Source organism: Sander lucioperca, chromosome 14, assembly GCF_008315115.2.
Source record: "Sander lucioperca isolate FBNREF2018 chromosome 14, SLUC_FBN_1.2, whole genome shotgun sequence".
Lineage (NCBI taxonomy): Eukaryota > Metazoa > Chordata > Actinopteri > Perciformes > Percidae > Sander > Sander lucioperca.
Window position 1 is genome coordinate 19200923 of NC_050186.1, and position 24236 is coordinate 19225158.

Consider the following 24236-nt stretch of genomic DNA (forward strand, 5'->3'; position numbering starts at 1 on the left):
CTTTAAGTACATTTTGCTGATATTACTTCTGTTCTTTTACTTGAGTAACACTTTGAATTCAGGACTTTAATGGTAATTAAATATTTTCAGACTACAGTATTTCTGCTTTTACTTAAGCAAAGGATCTTAGTAGACATATTCCATTACTGGAAACAAATGTATATCCAGACAAGATCTGTCTTGACTACTTTATAATTTAAATACTAATACTTCTAATTTAAATGCAGGTGGTATAACAAACCAAAGGTGGGGGATTTACACAGTCCAGTTCAAAAGGACCTGAGCTGATAGTGAGAATATAATTTTAATATTGGGAAAATATAGGGAAAAACTGTAGTTGCTCATGTGCTGTGCAGTGTCAGAATACGAGAAAACATCAGTTGCACCTACTTTTCTAGACAAGTGTTGTTACTTGAAAACAATTTACCAGGTTACAGACATGTGATCATGACTCCTCCTGTTGGATTCATGAATAAATGTGGTGCTTTCATGCATTGTGGATTAAGTTACAGAAAATATGTTCATTGTGGGAAATTCACTGTAAAACAAAGTAGAAGACAAACAAAATGTAAATATATACCTCCTTTATGCACACTTTGTTAATCTAAAATAGAATCATTAGTACTTGTTTTTTAAAAGTCATGATGTTACACACTCCGGTACAGTAGGTGGCGGCATGCACCTTAAACGTTAGTTTATAGCCCGCCAATAAAACTAAAGAACAAGAAGAAGAAACTCCACTACCCAGAAGTCAAATGGAACTTGCGCAGCCGCAGTTTAAATCGGTTACATGACGCTTGTTTTGTTGTCCTAACCCATGGTCTTAACCCAGTTACTGTAGCTACTGCTCTGTCTGTCTTTGATAATAACTGTCAAATACATGTTGCAGTTATGTAGCACACAGAAGAAGGAATTTACCCTGCTGTGACCAGCTAACGTTTGCTAATGCTACAGACTGTCTGTGAACCTACTGCTGCTCCGTTTCACAACCAGCTAGCGAACAAGCTAGCCAGTCAAACGCTAGCAAACAAGCTGCGATGTGCTGCTGTTTGTTTTGCTCTCTCTCTCTCGTCTGAGGCTAGCTATCTAACTCAGCTGCCAGGCGGCTAACCAAGCTAGCTAGCTACGTTTTTGTGTGTGGTGTGAAGCAGAAAATACACCGCAGCCACCTCCTTATGCTGTTGTTGCTATATCAAGTGTCCAGCTAAGATGTGGCAAAGTGTCGGGCTCACACTGCTGGTCATTGTGGCCACACTTGTCTGTGCGCTGCTCTTCATGCTGTTTGGTGAGTTAAAAGAAAATAACCTTAATAAGTTACTTACATAACAAGCTAACTCCCTAAGCCATTCTGTAACTGATTTAACGGTTGTCATCGGATTGGGGGAAATTGATAGTGATGACACAACACTGTTTGCTAATAAGAGGCAGCAACAGCTGATAAATTGCTTCAAGTTACAACAATTACAGAATTGTAATTACAGAAGCAGTCGTTATCAATGAAAATCTTGGGTCAGTCTTCCTCAAAATCTTAAGTAAAAAAACTAAATGAGAATCTAAGACAAAAAATAGTGCATACGTTAAAATATAGGGATAAATGTATACATAAAATACATTTGTGAAAGACTAATTGCAAATGAATAAGCTGAATGTAAACATGAATGTAGTAAATGTACATGGTGAGAAGAATATACAAAAGTTAAAAACAGTTGTAACACAGCATGTAATAACGTTAAAGTGACAATTTTAAGGTAAAGTGACATGCGATGAACTCAAGTCTGTTTTAATAAAATAACAGTTTTCCCTTAGATGTCCAACTGTTCCTGTAAAGTTGCCCTATAGGTCAGAGTGTATTAAATGTCTTTGGCCAGTGTTTCAATTTCAGTAAGGAGTTTCTATTTTTATCATGCGCAGAGGAGTGTTTAGTCATAAGTAAACATGTCCTCCTCTACCGCCTCCAGCACTTTTAGTTTCACATCTCTCCCTGCTCTGCCTGCACCTGATTAGCTTTTAACTGGAAACACTGACTGGACACAATCAGGTGTAGGTGGAGCAGAAAAAAAGAAAGAAAATATGAAATGTTGGGGCTCACCTATAGTCTCAGTTTGTGGCTCTTAATATATAACCATTACTGGTACCCGTTCCAGAGCTAAGCAGCTGTTTTTTTCTTCTTCTGAAAGATCCTGTAACTACCCAGCCATCTTTGAAAAACATAACATTGTTTTGAAAGTATTTACATAATCCTCAAAGACTCGTTTGCAGTGGTGGGAGAAGTATTCAAATGGTTTACTTAAGTAAATGTAGCAATACCACAGTGTACAAATATTCCATTATAAGTAAATTCTGAATTTAAGTAGTAGTAGTATTATCAACAAAATGTTGACAGTGGAGTAGAACCATAAAGTAGAATAAAATGGAAATACTTACATAAAGTACCTCAAAACTGTAATTCAGGACAGTACTCGAGTAAATGTACTTAGTTATTTTCAACCTCAGCTCTTTTGTCCATCTGGATAAAAAATGTTTACATCTGCTTCACAATTTTTGTTTAACCCAACTCAATTTCCTTTTCAGGTAGCCATAAATGACTTGTCTCCTGGCTCGTTTTGTTTAACGAAAGAAAAATCTAAACACACAATTTATATGTAACATCAATATAGACATATATTGCATACAATTTAAAAAAAAAAAAAAAAAAAAAAAATCAATTTTGCTTCACATTGTACACATTGAGTAAGGATGTTTCATTTCTGGCTGCCATCTTTGTTTGGTTTAGGAGACAGCTTGGCAAATGGGTTAAAAATCTTCTTAATCATGCAGTGGCTAGAAAATGTTTTCACCAGATGGTTAGAGTATTTTAGGAGCTTTTAAAATACCTTAAAAACAGCTGTAAGTGTTGTTAAACGCGCTTCTTGGTTTTTTTTAAAGATTGGTGGGCATTTATTTTGCAAAAAAAACCCATTGGGTTAGAACTACATGAGGGGCACCTGTGGTTTTAAGAGTGGCTTTATCATGCCTGTAAATATGTAGCTATTTTTCCTTCTTCAACCCTCAGGTTGGTATGTAGTCTGGCAACTCTTCCTGTCCAAGTTCAAGTTTCTGCGTGAACTTGTCGGGGACGCCAGCACCCCGCAGGCCGAAACGCAGCCGTCCGAAACCAAGAGCGAACGTACAGCTAACGTCCCACCAAGAAGTCGGCCCAGGACCACACGCCAAAGAGTCGCCTTTCCAGAAAGCACTTCATAGATCATCCAGACCGCCACTATGTATCCTTCATGACCCCTCACTCGCCGTGACTTTCCGTCAGCCCTCTACAAACGCCATCAGGGGCATTTCCCACTGACCCTGCACACTAAACAAGGACCTTGTGGACACTTAGTAGTCAGCCCTCCTCTTCACCAAGACACTTTAAACTGACCAGGCAGATCTCCTGGTTTCAAAGGGAAAAGCCATTACTGTCCATTTCTTTATGTCACCTGTTCATATGGTTAATTATGTATTGAGCAGCGAGTCTGGGGCTCCCCTCCTGGTTCTGTTATCCTGCAATAGTGACAGCCAGCTTTCGTGAGTGGCCACGCTGCTTTGTGCCACCCATGTGGAGTATGAAGATGCTCCATCACACAAAGAGATGTGTTGTTCTCTCTCTAATGTACACGTTTTAATCTTAATTTTTTTTTTTTTTTTAAAGAAGTCCTACTTTGAACAAAGTAGGCAGATTAAAAATGAGCTTGTCTGCATAATTTCAACAAGAACAACTGAAGATAAACTGAAAGTGATTTGTACAACTTTTCTTCAACACAGTGCAATGAAAGGAATGTTTATGCTGTTATTTTGTTGTTTCTTTGCACAGTATACTCTGCATATTAGGCATGAGGTGGAAACTGTCTCACCCAGCAGATAATGCCCAAAGCCTCAAGATGAAAATGACAAACAACTTCATTCCAGTTGTGTAAAATGTGACCTTTTTTTCTTGCAACTTCTCCTTCACACCCATTTATTTATATATATATATATATATATATAAAAAGGTGTCAGGAGAAGGTTTCAAGGAAATGTTGGTGTTCAGATTTAGTTATACACATTATTAGCTTATGTTAAGAGCAATGAAACAAGGCTTCCTGCCCGGGTGGTGTCTGAACCCTCTCCCGTTCCCTGTGCCTCTGTCTGCACCAGTGCCTGTCTAGATGGCCTCCTTTTGTAAAGCTGACAGTAGCTTGGTTTCCATTACAGGGCAAAATCAAAGCTGACCTAATCCATATTTATGTAATATTCTCCCTCCAGGTAAAACTCATTTAACTCTGCACCTTTTTCTCAGCAGTGATTTATTTTCTTCTTCAGTGAAGCAGTAGCTTCAAATAAATAATGCCATAAATATAAAGAGCCCTGACCTGGTTTGTTTATTTGGAAATGTGATTAATGGTTCAAAGTATTAATTATATTAGCTATACATTCCCTGTGTAATAAACATAAAATACTTCATAAACTGCCTCATACAGAACATTCAGTATTCAGATTTTGTTATGTTACATAGGTTTTGTTAAACTGTTAATTACCCTCAATCTTAATACCCCATAATGACAAAGCAACAGTATATATATATATATATGACTCGATTAAAAAAATTAATCTAATTAATTAGAGGCTTTGTAATTAATTAATCGAAATTAATCGCAAACCAGTCATCTGGTGGAGTGTGGGTTGGGTGTGGGTCCTTGTAACTTTACTCGGAGTCGGGCTAATGTCCACGCTAACTCCTATGTGTTTTGCGTTGAGGTGATATTTGAGGCTCGATGTGCTGCGGTGATACGCAAATTCCTTGTTGCATAGCTTGCACACAACCATGCTCTTGTCGACGCTTCCATCCTTTCGTTTTTTAAAACAAAATTTCCCATCCACGGGGCCAAGCAAAGCGGTCTCGTCAGCTTCTTCGTTCATGTTCACTGTGGTTTGTTGTTGTCGGAAGTCAAGAACGCTAGTTGGTGCTCCAGTATAATCGGTCCGTCGAAACTCATTCATTGAAAAACGTGTTTAAAATTGTTATTTATTTTTTGCGTAATTAATCTTAATTTAAAGTCCCGTAATTAATTAATCTTAATTAACGCGTTAATTAACGGCCCTAATATATTATATATATATAAAAAGACAAAACTGAATTATCACATTGACATAAGTATTCACACTCTTTATGACTCTTGAAATTTAGCTCAGGTGCCTCCAATTTCTCTTGATCATTTTGAGATGTTTCTACACCTTGATTGGAGTCTACCTGTGGTAAATTCAGTTGATTGAACATGATTTGGAAAGTCCAACACCTGTCTACAGGTCTCACAGCTGACAATGCATATCTGAGCAAAAACCACACGAGGTCGAAAGAACACTTGCAGAGCTCGGCGACAGGATTGTGTCGAGGTACAGAAGTGGGGAAGGTTCCCAAGAGCACAGTGGCCTCCGTAGTTCTTAAACGGAAGAAGTTTGTAACAACCAGGCTTCTGCTGTCCGCCCGGCCAAACTGAATATCAGGGGAAAAGAGCTCCAGAGAACCTGTGTGAAGACGGTAGAAACTCCGGAGGGACAATGATCACTGCACCACTCACTCCTCGGTGAAAGACACGTGGAAGTCTGTAATTAGCAAAAAGCACTATCCGGATTATCTGGTCTGATGAAATCCAAGATTGAACTATTTGGTTTTACTAAGTGTCACGTGTCACATCAAGACATCAGGCACCGCTCAACCGTCCTCGAGTGGCCCAGCCAGAGCCCGGACTTTAATCTAATCAAACATCTCTGGAGAGATCTGAAAATGGCCGTCTACCGCCGGTCCCCATCCAACCTGACAGAGCTAGATCTGCAGAGAAGTATGGCAGAAAAATCCAGGTGTGCAAAACGTTATGGCCTCATACTAAAGACGACTCGAGGCTGTAGTTGCATGCCTGAGTTGCTTCAACTACTTACAGTGAGGAAAATAAGTATTTGAACACCCTGCTATTTTGCAAGTTCTCCCACTTAGAAATCATGGAGGGGTCTGAAATTGTCATCGTAGGTGCATGTCCACTGTGAGAGACATAATCTAAAAAAAAAAATCCAGAAATCACAATGTATGATTTTTTAACTATTTGTATGATACAGCTGCAAATAAGTATTTGAACACCTGAGAAAATCAATGTTAATATTTGGTACAGTAGCCTTTGTTCGCAATTACAGAGGTCAAACGTTTCCTGTAGTTTTTCACCAGGTTTGCACACACTGCAGGAGGGATTTTGGCCCACTCCTCCACACAGATCTTCTCTAGATCAGTCAGGTTTCTGGGCTGTCGCTGAGAAACACGGAGTTTGAGCTCCCTCCAAAGATTCTCTATTGGGTTTAGGTCTGGAGACTGGCTAGGCCACGCCAGAACCTTGATATGCTTCTTACAGAGCCACTCCTTGGTTATCCTGGCTGTGTGCTTCGGGTCATTGTCATGTTGGAAGACCCAGCCTCGACCCATCTTCAATGCTCTAACAGAGGGAAGGAGGTTGTTCCCCAAAATCTCGCAATACATGGCCCCTGTCATCCTCTCCTTAATACAGTGCAGTCGCCCTGTCCCATGTGCAGAAAAACACCCCCAAAGCATGATGCTACCACCCCCATGCTTCACAGTAGGGATGGTGTTCTTGGGATGGTACTCATCATTCTTCTTCCTCCAAACACAGTTAGTGGAATTATGACCAAAAAGTTCTATTTTGGTCTCATCTGACCACATGACTTTCTCCCATGACTCCTCTGGATCATCCAAATGGTCATTGGCAAACTTAAGACGGGCCTTGACATGTGCTGGTTTAAGCAGGGGAACCTTCCGTGCCATGCATGATTTCAAACCATGACGTCTTAGTGTATTACCAACAGTAACCTTGGAAACGGTGGTCCCAGCTCTTTTCAGGTCATTGACCAGCTCCTCCCGTGTAGTTCTGGGCTGATTTCTCACCTTTCTTAGGATCATTGAGACCCCACGAGGTGAGATCTTGCATGGAGCCCCAGTCCGAGGGAGATTGACATGTTTAGCTTCTTCCATTTTCTAATGATTGCTCCAACAGTGGACCTTTTTTCACCAAGCTGCTTGGCAATTTCCCCGTAGCCCTTTCCAGCCTTGTGGAGGTGTACAATTTTGTCTCTAGTGTCTTTGGACAGCTCTTTGGTCTTGGCCATGTTAGTAGTTGGATTCTTACTGATTGTATGGGGTGGACAGGTGTCTTTATGCAGCTAACGACCTCAAACAGGGCATCTAATTTAGGATAATAAATGGAGTGGAGGTGGACATTTTAAAGGCAGACTAACAGGTCTTTGAGGGTCAGAATTCTAGCTGATAGACAGGTGTTCAAATACTTATTTGCAGCTGTATCATACAAATAAATAGTTAAAAAAATCATATTGTGATTTTTGGATTTTTTTTTTTTTTTTTTTTTTTTTAGATTATGTCTCTCACAGTGGACATGCACCTACGATGACAATTTCAGACCCCTCCATGATTTCTAAGTGGGAGAACTTGCAAAATAGCAGGGTGTTCAAATACTTATTTTCCTCACTGTACATAGTTTAGGGTCTGAATACTTTAATTGTCACAAATGGCAATGTGATGTCAGTTTCTTTGACATCTTTGAGTTTAAACACAAGGTGGCAGTATTGCACTTTTAAAAAAACACCACCCTAACAAACTACATTATCACAGTTTAAAATGGAAACGCAACAACTGAGGAAGATGGTCCAGTACATGTTGAATCACTGGTCTGTAGTCTATTCAGTATTTGTGGATGAATCCATGTGGATAAAGAATAAAATCCTTTCAGCTGCATCTTTTTTGTTTTTAACTTGAAACTAGACTGAAATAAAACTATTTTGCTTTTTAGTGGTCATCAGGTGTGAAGACGAAAGGAAAATTTAACTAATTAAAGCTGATTATCAATAGTTTATTTGCCCAGTTTTCATCAGTAAATGGTTGTATTTAATGTATCTAATATGCTGCAACAAAACAGTACAGCTGATTAGATTTTGAGTGGAGTTCGTAGACTGAACAGATGCTTAAACATGCAAAAAATATACTATAAATAAAACTTAACACAAAAACCACATGTGCTGACTCCTCTGCTTACTTGTTTCTGTACCCTTTAAGCTCCGCTGGTTGATTGCTACCATAAATTACTGCCCCGAAACTCCATGCAGTGGATTAATCTACTGTATGTATAATGCAATTTTGAGTCTGTCTAGCTTTAAAATACCATTTGTCTTTGACGAGGTTTAATCCATTTCAGCCCCAAGGGTCATTAGCTTATTCCTAAAGTGCCCGTGCAACACAAGGATGCAATGATTGTGACTGCAAAAATCACGTAGCACAATGAAGAGGCCTCCAGGGTTAAATCAAGTTAAATTATCCATATGGACGCTATTTAAAGCTCAAATGTATTGAATTTCCCCAGTGCTCGTGTTTTTCTATAAGACCCTTATCTGTCAGTCAGCTCTTTTTTAAACTCAAATGATCATTTCACTCATGTCTGCAACAACAAATGTATCCATCTGCAGTTATAACTTTACATTTACAGTAAATACATTTACTCAATAGGTTCAATTTGTATGTACTCCTACTAAACTTCATATATCCGACAGTTGTAGTAGCGGTGTAGATTAAGATTTAAAAATTAAATAATCTAAAGTATGGTGCGTTATTAAAAAACCTGGCAGTGTATAACATTCGTTAAATTAGCGCCACCTTTTCCAGCTGCAACACTTAAGTTAAGTAAACAATGCATCAATAATTATAATATACTTAAAAGTACCAAAAGTAAAACAATGCAGAATGGCCCACCTCAGACTAACGTATATTATTGGATTATGATTATTGATGCATTAATGTGTACAAAAATAAAGTAGCAGAAATTGGAATTTGAAAGTGCTAGTACCTCAAAATTGTGCACAAGTACAGTACTTGAGTAAATGTACTAAGTTACTTTCCATTACTGATTTTGAGAAGTGTATTTAAGTAATATTATGCAGGAGTATTTCTTCACTGTGTATTGCTACTTTAGTAATTCATCCACCACTGCAAGAACACATCTAATTACATGCAAAGAAGAAATGCATCTTCATTATTTAAATTGATACATTTTACTGTGGTATGACTCAAATGTTGAGAATCCACTCATCCAGCGCATCCTGCATCCATCATCTACTAGAAACACATGCAGAAAATTAAGAAACCACACTTAGAGTAAATTGACTTTGAGGCAAACCTTCACTGATAGTTTTAGTCATACTAATGATGCCACCTCTACCTCAGAGTGATTCTGCCTGCAGCTGGGGAAGCTTTTTCAGAAAAAAAGGAGGCCCTGCTGAGCTAAGAAGCTGTAATTTCAGAGCCTGCAAATACTTACACAGGAAATGATTGTGGTAAACCAAGGAAATGACGTAGACTCTCCAGTGCTCCTCTAACTCTCTCCTCTATATATACAGCAAGCTTAGCCCTGTGCTCCTGTTGTTGGCTGCAGGTATTACACATTACCTCTCCGATGACCTTTCACTGTTTGTTCACTCAACAGACAGGTGAACAGCTGACTTTTTGATTGCTGCTGCTCTTGTATATCGCTGCTTAATTTCCATCTCAGCAGTCTCAGCACCTGTTAGCTGTTTCTCGGCCCGACTAGACAGTATCTCATCGGGGAGCGTGGAGACAGCTGCTCCAGGGGATTCAGCAAAATGCAGCTTCAGCTCTCTGTCTCTGCAGCACCTTGCGTAGTTGTGCAATTTTGGTCAACCAAAGACAGCAATTTATGAGATGTTTGGCACGCTGCCCCAGGTGACAAAACACACGGAGAAGCCCAGGACTGTGTGTTCTGGCCCGAGTGGATGTGTTCGAGCTGCCAGGACTAAAATAACTCATTGATTCACCAATATTTCCCCATGGTCTCAAGCATTAATCAGCCAAAAGCTTTTTCTCATAATTTTTCTCACATGTTTAGAGTATGTCCTGAGATGCATTGGTGGGAGAAATTCATATCTTTTTACTTAACGTAAAAGTAAAAATAATACTCTTGTTATAAGTAAAACTCCTGAATTCAAAATATTACTTAATTAAAAGTCCAAAGGTTAGCATACAAATTATATACAAAAAGTACCAAAAGTAAAAGTACTCATTATGCAGAATGACCCATTTCAGAATAATATAACCTGCATATTACTGGATTTATAGTTACTGATGGATTCATTTGTACATCACTTGAATGGTGCAGCTGTTAGAGCTAATTATCATTTAAATCTAAATCTGTTGCTTTAAATTCTTTTTTCTTAACTTCACTCAAGTAGTTCCTGCTCTCTGCAGAGCCGATTAGCAGACAATATGTCTGAAAGAGACTTGTAAAATGGACCTGACATCTCCTGATTTACCATGTCTGCCTGCAGTTTGTGTTAATGGGAACCCTCTTTTAAAGTCATTGCAAATTCCTTTCTTTCTCATCTCCCTGGAGAGCTCAAAGTGGGATGCAGTGAATAATAAAAGCAGTTGGATTACTTGTAAGTGCCAGCCTGTGTGAGCTTGAAGGATTTTTAATGAGATTTTCTGATTTGGAGCTGAAGTCTCACTGTGGTCACCTCTTCTTCACACATCAATCTATCTATATAGCAGCTTTTTCTCCACAGGGAAAGACTATATTTCACTCAGGGTATAATGAAAGAGGGGCACGTGAACAACCAGGCTGTTTTTAGTTGTATTCTACAGCCAGTTACTGTAGTTCTACACACCCAAGCCTCCAACTTTGTCCTCAAGAGGCTGTTTCTGTACATATATAAATTCACTACACTTTGAACCAGAGAAAGGTTATGCAGCTGATCGGGTCACTCTGAAAAACATGTTTCTCATGGTCCAGAGAACATATGTGCTGTCCTTTACTTGCCCCTCATTATTCTCCGTGTGTCCTATCTAATGTTCTGCGAGGAAAGTGAAGAATTATTTGGCACAGGCACTTTATCCAGCTGCCATCTTTAACTGACCCTCTTCTTAAAATTAGAGGGTACCACTCTGATCAGATATGACTTGAAATCAAAAACATCGCACAGGCATCCACGAGGATGTGATTGAGTTTGACAAGACGTTGGGCTACCACAGTTACAGAAAAACCCTAAAACCTGCAATGATATTTTATTTGAAAATGTATTAACTGCTGAGTCATACTTTGGATGAATGAACTCTTGTAAATTCGGTTTCTTAGCACTGAAACGGTGCCATCACCCAAATTCAAAGACCTAACTCAAGGTCCCCTTGTTAGAAGTATTTATTTATTTATTTTTTGCCAGAGCCTAAAACAACAGTCTTTAATGCTCAAATGCAAATCCAAAATGTTTAGTTTTGCCAGAGCTTTCAGCTGCATCTCATGGTCTTCATCAGACTTGTAAGCTTTAAATTATTTTGAATTTCAGTTTCTAAACGTTGCCTTTAACATGGCCTCTAAGAAAGTGTTTACCTGGACATGAATACATTTCTGTGAGTGGTGACTATTACAATTTAGCATTAAAATGATCTGTGATCCTGATGAAATGTTTAGAATTTAATTATTTTCTTTGTGGCCTACATAATCTGACCTTTCCTAACATCCAAGCCAAGTTCACAATTTTGTGCATTAAAGTAAACTATCACAAATAACACCTTCCTCTTTAACTATAACACATCTGTTAAGTCGGATAAATTAAAGGACACAGTCGCATGTTTAAGAACAATCCTTTACTTTGTGGAGAGCTCCACACACACAACACACACATCGACATTAATATGATTTACAAGATTTACTGTCACACTCAGCAGTAAGACACATCGACACTACAGCTGTAATAATGAAAAACACAGGACATCTCATAAGGTGCTTGATAATATGCGACAGGAATGTTATGAATGTCTACATACTCCTACAGAGACACCAATAATGCATCTACATATATATATTCATACCATAATACCATAATATAAAACAATCTACACAAAAATAGAGCAAATATTTACAGAACAGACTTTTTACAACATCCAAAACTTAAAGACGAAGAGCAATATATATATATATATATGTATATATATTTACTGTAAATATATATATTTATGCTATATTAATGTACACATGGAGTCTGTGGTGAAATGTAATGGTTGGAAATCACAAATTGGCCAGTTGCAGCAGCTGTTCTTTGAACTGCTGAGCGTGATGTGAGAGATCCGTGACTCTGTCCACCATCTCCTGGATGGCAGCTGTGTTTGGGTAGTTCAGGGCGGCCGTTTTAGTGGCAGCCACCACCGTCTTCAACAAGTCACACAACACGTTACTGGAGTTCATCACCCTGTTGGCCACATCAGGTGCCGCAGCCTGCCTGGACAGAGTGTCTCCGATGAAGACCAGTTTGTGGGCGCTGAGGATGACGAACTTGCTGTGTGCCACGAAGATGCGAGGAGGCTGCCCGGCGCTGACGCAGCCGAAGAAGGCGTCCACGGCGCTGAGGAGCGTAACAAAATGCTGCTCGCACTGCTCGGAGTAGAAGCCGAGCAGCTGGCGGTCCCGAGCGCACACGTGGGTGGAGGGGGACTCCGAGGGGGAGGCCGAGGTTTTGCCCGAATGTGAAATCCACTGTGTGACGTCGTTCTCCACCGGTTTGATCACATCCTGCTCCAGCTTCTTGAACTGATTGATCTGTGAAGGGCGACAGGACTGAGATTAGTGTCCGAGCTTGCTTATCAACGTGTACAGCGGTGAAAGAAGTACTCCGATCTTTTACTGAAGTAAAAGTAGCAATACTACAGTGTAGAAATACTGTTACTGTTGTATAAGTAAAATTCCTGCAAACAAAACTTTACTAAAGTAAAAAGTACTTAAAGTACCAAAAATAAAAGTACTCACTATGCAGAACAGCCCATTTTAGAATCCTATTTTATTACTGGATTATAATTAGTGATGCATTAATGTGTGCATCTCTTTATTGTTGCAGCTGGTGAAGGTGGATCTAATTGTAATTTAGATAATGCTGGGTAGTTCAACCTATAATATATCTATAATTTATTAGTGGATTTGTATTTTCTATTAATAATATAAATCTTTAAAGTAAGTAGTAACTAAAGCTATCAAATAAATGTAGTGGAGTAAAAAGTACAATATTGGCTTCCAAAATGTAGTGGAGTGGTATACAGTACAGGAAATAGTTAAGTAAAAATACCTCAAACTTGTACTTAAGGACAGTATCTGAGTAAATGTACTTTGTAACATCAGAAGGAAATAGTACATGTTAGGTGGTGGAATTCTTTTTGTAATTTTAATCGTTTCAGTTATTTTTCAAGCAAAAATGCCAAATGTTTTGGGTTCCAGCTTCTCAGATATGAGGATTTTCTGCTTGTTTTTATCATGTGTAAGGCTATGAGGTGGCATCTGGCTGCAAAAAAAGGCTCCAAATGTTTGACTCTCTGTTTGTCTCACAAAGTCACTGCACCTATGAGACCCTAAAGGTCAATGGCTGTGTGTATCTCTGATGGTATATGAATATATAAATATGTATGATTGATAATATAGAATCCAGTGCAACACTCAGTACGTTTACATGTACACAATATTCTGTTTTTTGCCCTTATTCCGAAAAAGACGATATTCCGACTAAGCTGTTTACATGGCTAATGAAAGTGAATATTCCACTAATATTCCTGATTTATTTTTTTCAAAGTTTACCAGCGGTGGTGGACTTGTTGGACCGTGCGAACACAGCGTCCCTCTTTCATTCCTTCAACCAGCTTCTTGAAAAGCTGGTTGAAGGTGATGTGTGCGCATATCCAAAAACCTGTTGATATCCAAGTCTTTTATAATGTTTAAAAGTAGCTGTGTTTCTCCTTCTTATCGGGTCTGCAGCCTTACAAACTGTTGGCTGGGTGGTTTGTGTACAGCAACCATAGCAATGCACAGAGCTGACCATAAGCCGTAAACAGGCAAGAGGCAAAAAGAGGTAAAAACCCTGATTGAAACGCATATTCCGAATGCGCTGTATACATGTCCAAAGAATGCCTCTAAAACCCGAATAATACCGGGATACCCAACATGTCTTAATCGGAAAATGCTATGTCTGAAAAAAAAAGCGAGAGGCTCACCTGTTCCTGGCCCAGCTGGACTTGACTCTGCTTGATAATGTCTTCTTTGTCCAACAGCTCCTTCTGCTGACGTTCAAAGTCTTCTTTGCCCTGTGGAGGAAGCGGAGTAGATGAGAAGAGGCATTCAAAGGTACTCACACAGCCCGGGTTTGACCTTTCAATACATCCTTCATGAATTAGACAAATATAAAGTCAGTGGACATAAAGAATATAAGGGAATGAGACTTAAACAGAAGGATTGAAAATCGCAGGACATCATATCTTCGGTATAAAGGCTATATTTACAGTATATTCTAGTTTTAGTATAAAAAAGGACATTTTGGTTAACAAAAATGCCCCAAATGGACCATGGGTAAAATAAAGAGATGAGCTGACTGAGGCATCTCACAATACTTGGGTTCCGGAAATTGCCACTCACCGCTGAAGTGACGGGTCAAGTCACAAAATAGTCCAGGATTTCCATTTGAGTAATGGGACTTTGAGAATCAATGGGCTAAAAGCAACACTTGCTTGCTTGACGGCACAAAATGTTCTCATTTTTAAACAAAACACTTCAAACTCGGAGGATTTACCTGCAGATGTACATAATCGTAGTCCTCCATCCAGCTTTTCACACACTTCTCGCTGTTGTTCATGTTGTCTTTGTCTTGGCTGGAGGGCACGGGGAAGGGTTTGGTCTGGCCTCCGTAGTTGTCGTTATCAGAGGAGGGGGAGGTGAGCGGGTGGATCATGTTCTCATCAGGTGTGCTCCCGGTAGAGAGAGACCCGTTCATGTGCGTCCGCCTGAACAGCAGCTCAGCACTGCTGCCTATAGTGGACGCCAGCTGCTTGGTGTCATCGGGAACCGTCCTGGAAACCATGACGAAGCGATCCAGGTCATCGCTCTTGTTGTGGTGCTTGCCAGTGGACGCTAGGGCGTTCAGAGCCCAGTTGCAGTTCTCCAGAACTTGGTAGATCTGCAGGAGGATCTGTTGCGAGTCCTCCAGGCGTCCCAGCTGCCGTCTCAGCTTACCGTGCAGGCTGGAGTCTGATAGAGCTGTGGCGTTCGCTGCAGCCCCTCTACCAAACACAACAAAGTCCCCCAGGGCAGCCCGGACCCTGTCTAGCACTGTGCGGATGTCATTAGCATGCCGCTCCATGAAGGGGAAAGTCCTCCAGTGAGGGGAAGCTGCCATAGACTGTAAAGCCCCGACTGAGGCCTCCACGGCCTGCTGCAGGCGGTACAACCTCTGCACAGCAGCGTCCACATCCAGAGCCAGGCGGCCCTCAGAGCTGGAGCCCGTGGAGGATGAGGAGGTGGACATGCTGCTGCGTGTGCTGCCGGTGCTGGAGATCGACAGGCGGTTCACACCGTCTGGCACGTCTGCTACTGCACGAGCATCCTGAGCGGGGATGTCGTATATGCCTTTGCTTCCGTCTCTGTCGGTGGGCGAGGGTCTGTGCTGGGAGGGCTGCATGCCCCGGGGGATGTCATATATGTCCCTCTGGGACCCTGCCCCTAAATGAAGGGCGGGTGGAGGCACGTCATAAATGCCTTCGTTGCTGTTGGTATTTGGGTGTTGGTGATGAGCAGGAGGCTCCACGCTAGGAGGGAAATCATAATGCGACTGGGGACTCTGTGTGGGTTTGGTGAGGGCAGGTGGCGGTACGTCGTAGATTCCTTCCTGCTTGTGCTTGAGAGGCTGCGGGAAGTCGTAGTTTCCCTCCTGCAGGGCGGGGTTGGTCCTGCAGGGAGGCACCGAGTAGACCTGCAGGAGAGGACAATCATTAGTTTTACATCCAGTACAAATTCAAAATCATGGAGCACAATCACCATTTGTTTTATTTATTGTGTTATGCACATACAAGTGCCCAGCCCACATGGACTTATAAGACATAAAAAAATGGTGTTGACATGAACATTACTTCTGTCCCAGGCTTTACAATTAAAATCAGCCACACTAAAGGTTCCCTTTCTAAAACACAACTCAAGTTTCTTCTAGTCATTCATCAAGAGAACCCATCAGCCCCCTGACATTATATTGAAACCATGGCTTTCTAATTTTTAACTGTAGACTGTAAAAGAGACAAGCCACAGACAGAGCAGAGCTATTTCTCATAGCATGATTGTGTCTGAATTTCATAAATCGTGAAATATTCATGACTTATTTAGACTTCTAGAGGCAACTTTTTAGTCTGACTTTGGATTTAATTATTTTAAATACAAGGAGGCATCACTCCACTCCATGTTATAATCTCTCCTGTCATTCAGTCTCTGTGCTGTTACTTTCTCAGTCTTTTACTTGTAGAAAGCAATAAGATAGAAACCCACACCATCATTGTCCAGGAGAAAATCTACCTGGGGAAATCGGGTTTCTTCACACCCTTATTTCGATCAGGAAATGTTTTTTTAAGAAATCAGCTTGCTGGAAGAAGTCTACTGTAAACACACTGAATGTCGGTGGGTTTTCACCGGATACAGTTTGTACTGCAGTTAGACATTGAGGAAGTGAAAGACCTTCTGGCTATCTGTAAATACCACATTTAAAACCTCATAGTTTCTTGCTCTGATCCCTTCCTCTAATGCAGAGTAACATAAAGCTTTAACCTCCCACTAACTTGACTGAGCAGAGAGTGTGACGTTTATGGCACAGAGCATGATGGGAGCACAGTGGGTGAATAAAAAAGTGATTTCCATCAGCCTTGAAATGCACTCTTTACAGCTAGACAAGCCTACCCAAAACTGTGATTAAGAACGACGCAAATAACAGGTCCCAGCATATTTCAGGTTATTACAAACAAACTGATGGCTCTCTGCCTGCTCGGGTCTAGAAGTCTGATGAAATCTTAGAGGGTTTGGAAAGAGAAGAGTTATGTCCTTGACTTTTTTGAGTTCAGACACAGAACTACTCATGAAGTTTCTGGTTTAACTCTCCTGGCAGGCAAAGCTTTCATTTAGTGCCGCCGCAAGAATGTCTTAAATATGACATTTGACGTATTATTCATTTATTGCAGACAATTAAGAGAAATACTAGGAACTGTATCAATAAATAACTTAAGCAGCCACCACTTCCTTAAATCTAACTTTATTTGACTGAAATAAACGCAGTGTCTGACTAATCATCATGGTGGAAGATGTACCAGTTGCTGAAATGTTCTCTTACCCCTTGTGAAGAGGGAGGTATGTCGTAAACGCCTTGTATCCTGAGGTCCATTTGAGACGGAGGAACATCATAAACTCCTTGGTTTCTGGCACCAGGAAACATCTGACCAGGTGGAATATCGTACACCTGAAACATGAACAGAAAATAAAATAAACACCAAATAAGGGTTTATGTATGGTATGGGTTCTGAGCACATTGCTTTTTATTTGGTTAAAGTAAATTACAGCCTTTTATTTTCTAGAAGCTCCACTTGTTTTGCTTTAAATAATGCAACATGCCATAAAACTGCAGGGTTTATCAGCTAAAAAAAAGATGGCAAGACAAAACCACTGTCGAGGATCCTTTCTGAGAAAATAAGGTCACTGCAGAGAACAGGATATGTGGCCGATTAAAACGCTGAACATGCTGAAGATCAAAGAAGTGACAAATACAAACCTCCTGCTGCATTCGCCTCAAACTATTCCTGCTGTGTCGACTACCGACATTTTTATTTGTTTGAATTTATTTTATCATCAAAACTATAACTGATTTGATGAAAAACACAGGATCCATTTAAGCTTTCACAAAGTAAAGAACCAAACCAGTGTATTTGCATGATATACACATTGACATTTTGGGATGCATTTTTCCTACCATTGCCTTCCATTAATTTCTGTTTGGTAGGAATGTAATTTGGATTATTTTTGAAACTTTAAAATATGTTTTGTGTTATGTAATCCCCCACAGTGAACCTTAAATAGGCATTAGTTAAATAATAATTAAATTAAAATCAAAATGTGTTTAAACACTGGAAAAACATTGGTATAAAAAACGGATATTGCGGATATTGCAGACTGATTTTATAGGCAGTTTAAAATTTTATTTTATCATTTTACTTTTTGTTTTACAATTATAATTAAATTCTTTAGGATTTTGTTAAGTATATATATATATATATATATATATATATATATATATATATATATATATATATATATAGTAATATAGTAATATTCACCCAAAATGCCCTTTTGAACTCATCAGAATGTACACTGGTGGGTAACTGCATTATTAGACTTACATTAGACTTTAATATCAGATGTATAAGTAGGCAGAATAGGTCATACGGGTAAACTGTACATGCTGTGGAAACAAGATACACGTACCCCCTGTGATCTACTGGGTGGGACATCATAGAGGTCCTGCTGGTTGTGCTGGCCTGGGCTGAAGGTGTAGGACTGTCCCACTCTGGTCGGGGTCACCACCTGTCCGATCACAGCAGGGGGGAGAAACAAACAATCAGAACTGCTGACTTAAAAAAAAAAAAAACCCACCTGGGGCACAGCAGTGCTCAAGACAAATTACAACACAATCCTCCTGCCACCCAGCTCTCAGACTTTTGGACACGGGGCAAAAATAACAAAACTTAAACAGGGCTCTAACCGACAATAATCTTCATTATTGATTCTTTTTTCAAGTGACTGATTACTGGTTTTGTCAATAAAATGACAGAAAATGCCACAAAATGCCCATCACAATTTCTCAGAGCCCAAAGTGAAGTCTTTAAGTCTCGTTTTGTCCGACCAACAGTCCAAAAGCCAAAACTATTCAATTTACAACGATATAAAGCAGCGAATCCTGGCACAATATAAAGAGCAAGAGTTCACTGTGAATACGGAACTTAAAACTGGTGGCTTATATTCCCACCAAGGGAACAAAAAGAATCTCACAATCCTGCAGTTAAACTAATAAAAACTAAAGAAAACATAAAACTAAATGTGGTTCAGTTGAGCGATAAAATGAGCAAAAGTAAAACTTCAGCAGCACTTTGTAAAAAAACAGTGAATGACTTTAAACCCAGGCAAGGACTTCATCTGAATTGTTTTATGATTTAAAAGGGGGATATGAGAAGAGAGTTTTATCGTAGTACTGGCTGGATTGTGAGCGTTCAGACCTGGTGAAGTAATCATTGGTTCATTGGTATTGATGAACAACCCTGGCATTTGTACTGTAGGATTTAACACACCTTTGAAATATTAACATTGTGGTGCGACGGGCTTTAGAATAATGGGGTGATTACTGCTTGGAAAAAACCCCGAAAACAAACACATACTGCCCATGACATTTTTGCCCGTGTAATTTTTCTTTACCACATTTTCCCTCTTTTCCCGTCAGTGACTCATCAGTCCCTCCACACCTCCTAATCCCAGTTTTTCCACCCCCTCCCCCAGCGCCATCGTCCCACTAAAAGCAGACCTCCTTGCTGCGTCAGACAGACAGAGAAATGCTAGGAATGTCCTTCCCTGAGCCCAGTGCTCCTCTTCTGCCCCCACGCACCACCATAGCCACACTGGGTTCATTAATAGGACTCCGAAATAGGAACTATACTCATGGATTCCTGGCAGAAGGGAGAGTCTCCGGAGAGGTGAAGACTTAAATCCCAGTATCCACTCATGACCCGCCGTGTAGCCAAGTTAATATCCTAATACAATTTCTCGTACATTTATCTGAGCGTGAGTAGTAGGAGCTGCAGCCTCAGCCAGCTCAGAACAGGATTAATGTTTCTGAGGAAGCAGCAGCAGCGATGGAGAGGAGGAGAAGGGTGGGGGGGTTTGCAAAAGAGATTTATGAAAAAAGGTAACAGAGGTGGAAAGTGAGGGGAACGGAAAATGAAAGTACGTCGCCTAGTATGGAAAGGAATGCCATTCATCTGAGCTGGAGTCTGACTAACAGTAGTCCATATGGTTCTCATAACTCCAATCTGAACAAAGCCGTGGTGATTTAAGGTCTTCATTGTTGGCATTCCTGTCCGTGCATACATCATCCCAACAGGGCCTGTGGGGTCAGAGCTGAAAGGTACACCGTTGGCTTTAAAACATGTCTGAAATAAACCAGCGGAGGAATAAATAGCCTCGCTGCATTGGGCTCTTCTCACGCACTGTTGCTCGCACACTTCAGGCTGTTAAAACTGGAAAAAATATGTTTTATCTACTTTATAGTGCATACAGTGCAGTGATAGACACCAAGTTATTGTCATATGTTCATGGATGTAGCATCTGGCTGTATAGCACTATGACCACGTTCATTATTGGGGAAAACTGTGCCCTTCTAACCCTTATTACTATCAAAAGTGTGACAGTGCAACAGGAAAAAATGGATTTTGTAACTGTCTTACTTTGATTTGGAGGATAATCACGCGCCATGTTTTTGGAACTACAATTTCCATATTTTAGGGGCTTTAGGGGTTGGAAAGAGGAAGTATCATGTTACCATTGAGTCAGTTAATTAAAGTAGCTTGAGCTTATAACAAGCGTCCTATATCGATATTTTAAACTAATGAGCTAATGATATCCCCGGAGAGTGTAAGTCACACGGAATAAAAAAATATGTGTATGTCTGCGTTTTCAGATTTGACTGAGTTATGACTCAATTGTGACGCAAATTTCTGCAATCTGGATAACTTATAATTACTTTTAAGTACCTTAGTTTCTCTAGTTTTATTTGCAAGGCTTGAGAGCTGTGTTACCAACTTGTACATATTTTATTTTCATTGTTTGCTACATAAAATGTGTTTATATATTTTTTTAAAAGGCTGTGAAAACCAGAGCATGTAAGACACAGCAGATAGAAAGCCAGCGGTTCACTAAATGATGCTTGGTAAAAGGTCACTTTAGCCCGGCTGCTGTCCCTGCGGGTTGAGCCTGTGTGCTGATGGTAAGGGGGATGTCTGGACTCAGCTGTCACATTGCAGATGGCAGCTAGGTGTCTGCCAAAGACCTCGGTGACCTTTTCCACAGGTACATGTCACTGCTTTGAGTAGCACTTGTCCCATCAGTGGCTCCTCGCAGCCGCTGCCAGATGCACACTGCTCATTTATTTTCCCATCTCCGCCCTCTGTTTACGCAGCAGGCTGTTGCTCTGAGGCCGCTCGGCGCAGCTATAATTGCTGGTGGGTAAATATTTACCGCATCCAATGAGGTTGGCACTTGCATGGCAGTGGCGATGGCAGCCCTTTTCAGAGAGCGATGACATCATGAAGAGCCTGGGCGACTAAGCAAACATTTGTTCCCACTCAGGTGATAGACTCTTAGGATTCCTTCATGGAGGAGGCAGAGCAAACTAAAGAGGGATCAGGTTTAAACTAGCGCCCTGAGGAGCCAAATAGATGCCTTGTTAACGCTCCTACGTTATTCTGGTGAGTGACTCATGGCTCATTCAGCAATACCGTGTTTACTTAGCATCCTGGCAGGCTCAGGTTTTGGCAGGTAGGACCTTGAAGCTTTACTTCAGAGTCATTTAAAAGGCGTCGTCATAACGTCAACAACTACCTCATGAGTTTGTTATAGGCACTCTCGATTTTACATACTGATGGGCAGTGCGTTGCATTGAAAACATTTAGTTTAGGATTCCTGTGTGTCAAATAATTGATTTTGAAATACTTCTATTCGCTAATAAAGCTCTGAATGGTTAAATGACAAAATACATTTCCCTCCAGACTGAGTGTCAAAGTCAAAACTAAACTTGAAGAAGCAGCATTGTTGTTTTTATGCACCGCATATGTGCAACAAACGTCCATTCTATTTTAAATCAATTTATCTTTTATTTTTAAATCCTATTTATTTCTTTTTATAGTGCGTTGAGTTTCCTTTTATCTTGTCCATGCCTTTTTTATGTAAAGCACTTGTCGAAAGGTGCAATACAAGTACAACTTCATAGCTCTGATCATCGGTTTGACAGTTTATAGGTGGTTTTGCCTGCATTTGCCATATTAAAATAAGACATAAAACCCACTTAGAAAAAAAACAGAAATAAGTGGAGAAATACACCATACCAATAGCAGATGCTTCCACTCAGGCCTCAAGTTGTCACTGAAAGGTTTGAGTATAAAACGTTATGTCATTGTTTTCAGCCCTGGCATTGTTCATTTCTGCAATATTGTCTAAGGGTGAGTTGGCACCTTGTGTGTGTTTAAAAGTAATTCATCATGTCACACCTTTTCATTGGTTACATACACCCGCAACCGACCACTTCCCCCTGCTTATGTGCCCGCTGACACAAATCAACAAGCCTAACGAGGCTTTTCACCAAAGGTCAGCTTATAAAAGAAGGTGACAATAATGACATTGCAGTCAAAGTGGCACTTTATTTAATTTCATCCATCCATCTCCATATTCACATCTCTTCATCTACTTTTTTGTGCTCTTATCCATCTATCTGGATGCTGACAGTCAACCTCCAGCCGGTTTCTACCTTTAGCTCTGTCAGCACAGGTTAACCTTTTGAATGAATGCCTTTCAAGGGCACCAATCTAACAGTGATATCACTCCTACAGTATATTAGGTAACAGTGGTATTTTGTAAATGACTGCATCTCCTAAATGTAGGGTGTGTTTCTGCTCTGTAGTAACCTGCCCTTCTCTGCTTTGCTGAATCACAGTACAACGATGTCTCTCGCAGTGTTGTGGACCAGAGCTGCTTGATAATGTTCCTGCACCAGCCTATTAAAGTGCCAAACTAATTAATGCAGGTAATTAACTCGTGAATCCTGTGAGGCTTTCAGCTGTCTCCGTAACACGTCCAAGTGGCTAAACCCAAACAGACTGGGATTAATGAGGAGCATTAAAAAGAGAACACTGATTTTAGCACTAAAAAGGATAATCGTTCATCCTCTCTGATCAAAGCAGCTTCTTAATCCGGTGGCATGATTATCTGAAAAGAACTAATGTTGAAAGATGTGTCTGACATTTGGGTGTTTACTTTCTAAGAAAATATCATGAGACAGTCCTAAAAAATAAGAGGATAATGTGAAATGAGAAATGTAATTAATGAAAGCATAAATGTAATAAATGAAAGCATAAACCAGTAGAGAACAACACTGAGTCTACAGCCATGCTAGCAGCTCTGTGAGGCTGTACTTACTCATATCAGAATGCTTGCTGCCATCCAAACGTAATGTTTACCATCTTAGTTTGGCATGTTAGCATGCTAACATTTGCTAATAAGCACTAACGTACAGCATGGATGTCTGAACCAAATTTCATGGCAATCCATCCATTAGTTGTTGAGATAATTCAGTCTGGATTAAAGTGGTGGACCGACCAAACAGGCCAAAAATCCACTTGCTTTGGCTTTTAAATTTGAATATTTACGGATTTTCTTTGTCTTCTATGATGTGAAACTGAATCTCTTTTGGTTTATGACAGTTGGTTGGATTAAAAATGGCAATTTAAATGTAAACTTAAGTAGTTGCCATCTCTATGGCCAAAAAATAACTTTCAGCAAAGCTCCCTCTTCTGCTACTTCATCCCATTCTCTCCTTTAAAAGATCCAAGGGGAGAAAGTCATTTCAGAATGCACACATTGCAGCAGAGCAGATCACTTTTGGTACAACTGATTTATGACCTCGCCCCCTCCGGTCAAACCTCATGGGCCAGCGATTTATCACAACTGCGACAATGGCGAGCAGACGGGCGTCTGAAGGAGCTGGCTTGCTCCAGGAAGAAATAACTCACTTATCTGGTGCTGAGATTGTCATGCGCATGATTAGGCCAAGAAAATATGTCCCAGGCAAACAAAGAAGCCATTCATTTCACATAACCTGGTTACTTCCAAAAGGGGACTTTTATCAAGGTAGATGGCACACCCTAACATCCCATAAACGGCTATCGGAGCACTTCCTTGAGTTGTGTGGGAGTTTATTAATCCTTTTGTTGCACCCCTACCTCTTTATAGCACCAATGAGCAGATTGGATCTATGGGTATGACACAGTGAATGGAGGAAAGGCCCATACAAGGAGCAGACCTCATGAAGTCAGGAAGTGAGGAATGAAAAGGCCGTCTGGTAGGAGTAGATAAGAAGCTCGGCAGAGATCTTTGAACTCTGAACCCAACCCATCTTTGAACACTGTGACCTCAGTGCCCGAGTTAGAGGAAACTGAGGAGAAACTGACGGCATGAAACAGACACACCTTTCAGAGCTGAAGAAGAAAGAGGAAA

At 40.4% G+C, this 24236-nt stretch overlaps 2 protein-coding genes across 2 annotated transcripts in view; one reads left to right on the top strand and one right to left on the bottom strand.

Annotated features, from left to right (window-relative positions):
• Positions 1 to 750: 750 nt before the first annotated feature.
• Positions 751 to 4480, top strand: smim13 (small integral membrane protein 13). The gene is made up of 2 exons (XM_031295810.2): positions 751 to 1285; positions 3053 to 4480. Exons 1-2 carry the CDS (start codon positions 1210 to 1212, stop codon positions 3241 to 3243), a joined length of 267 nt encoding a protein of 88 aa, XP_031151670.1. The 5' UTR covers positions 751 to 1209; the 3' UTR covers positions 3244 to 4480.
• A 7235-nt stretch (positions 4481 to 11715) lies between these two features.
• The window catches only part of nedd9 (neural precursor cell expressed, developmentally down-regulated 9), a 31067-nt gene continuing 18546 nt past the window's right edge, over positions 11716 to 24236 (bottom strand). Inside the window, exons 3-7 of the mRNA XM_031295809.2 lie at positions 18408 to 18506; positions 17263 to 17388; positions 14692 to 15867; positions 14120 to 14209; positions 11716 to 12683 (exon numbers count right to left, since the gene is read on the bottom strand). Of these exons, the coding sequence (XP_031151669.1) occupies positions 12156 to 12683; positions 14120 to 14209; positions 14692 to 15867; positions 17263 to 17388; positions 18408 to 18506 (2019 nt within the window). The 3' untranslated portion in view covers positions 11716 to 12155. The remainder of the gene's footprint in view (positions 12684 to 14119; positions 14210 to 14691; positions 15868 to 17262; positions 17389 to 18407; positions 18507 to 24236) is intronic.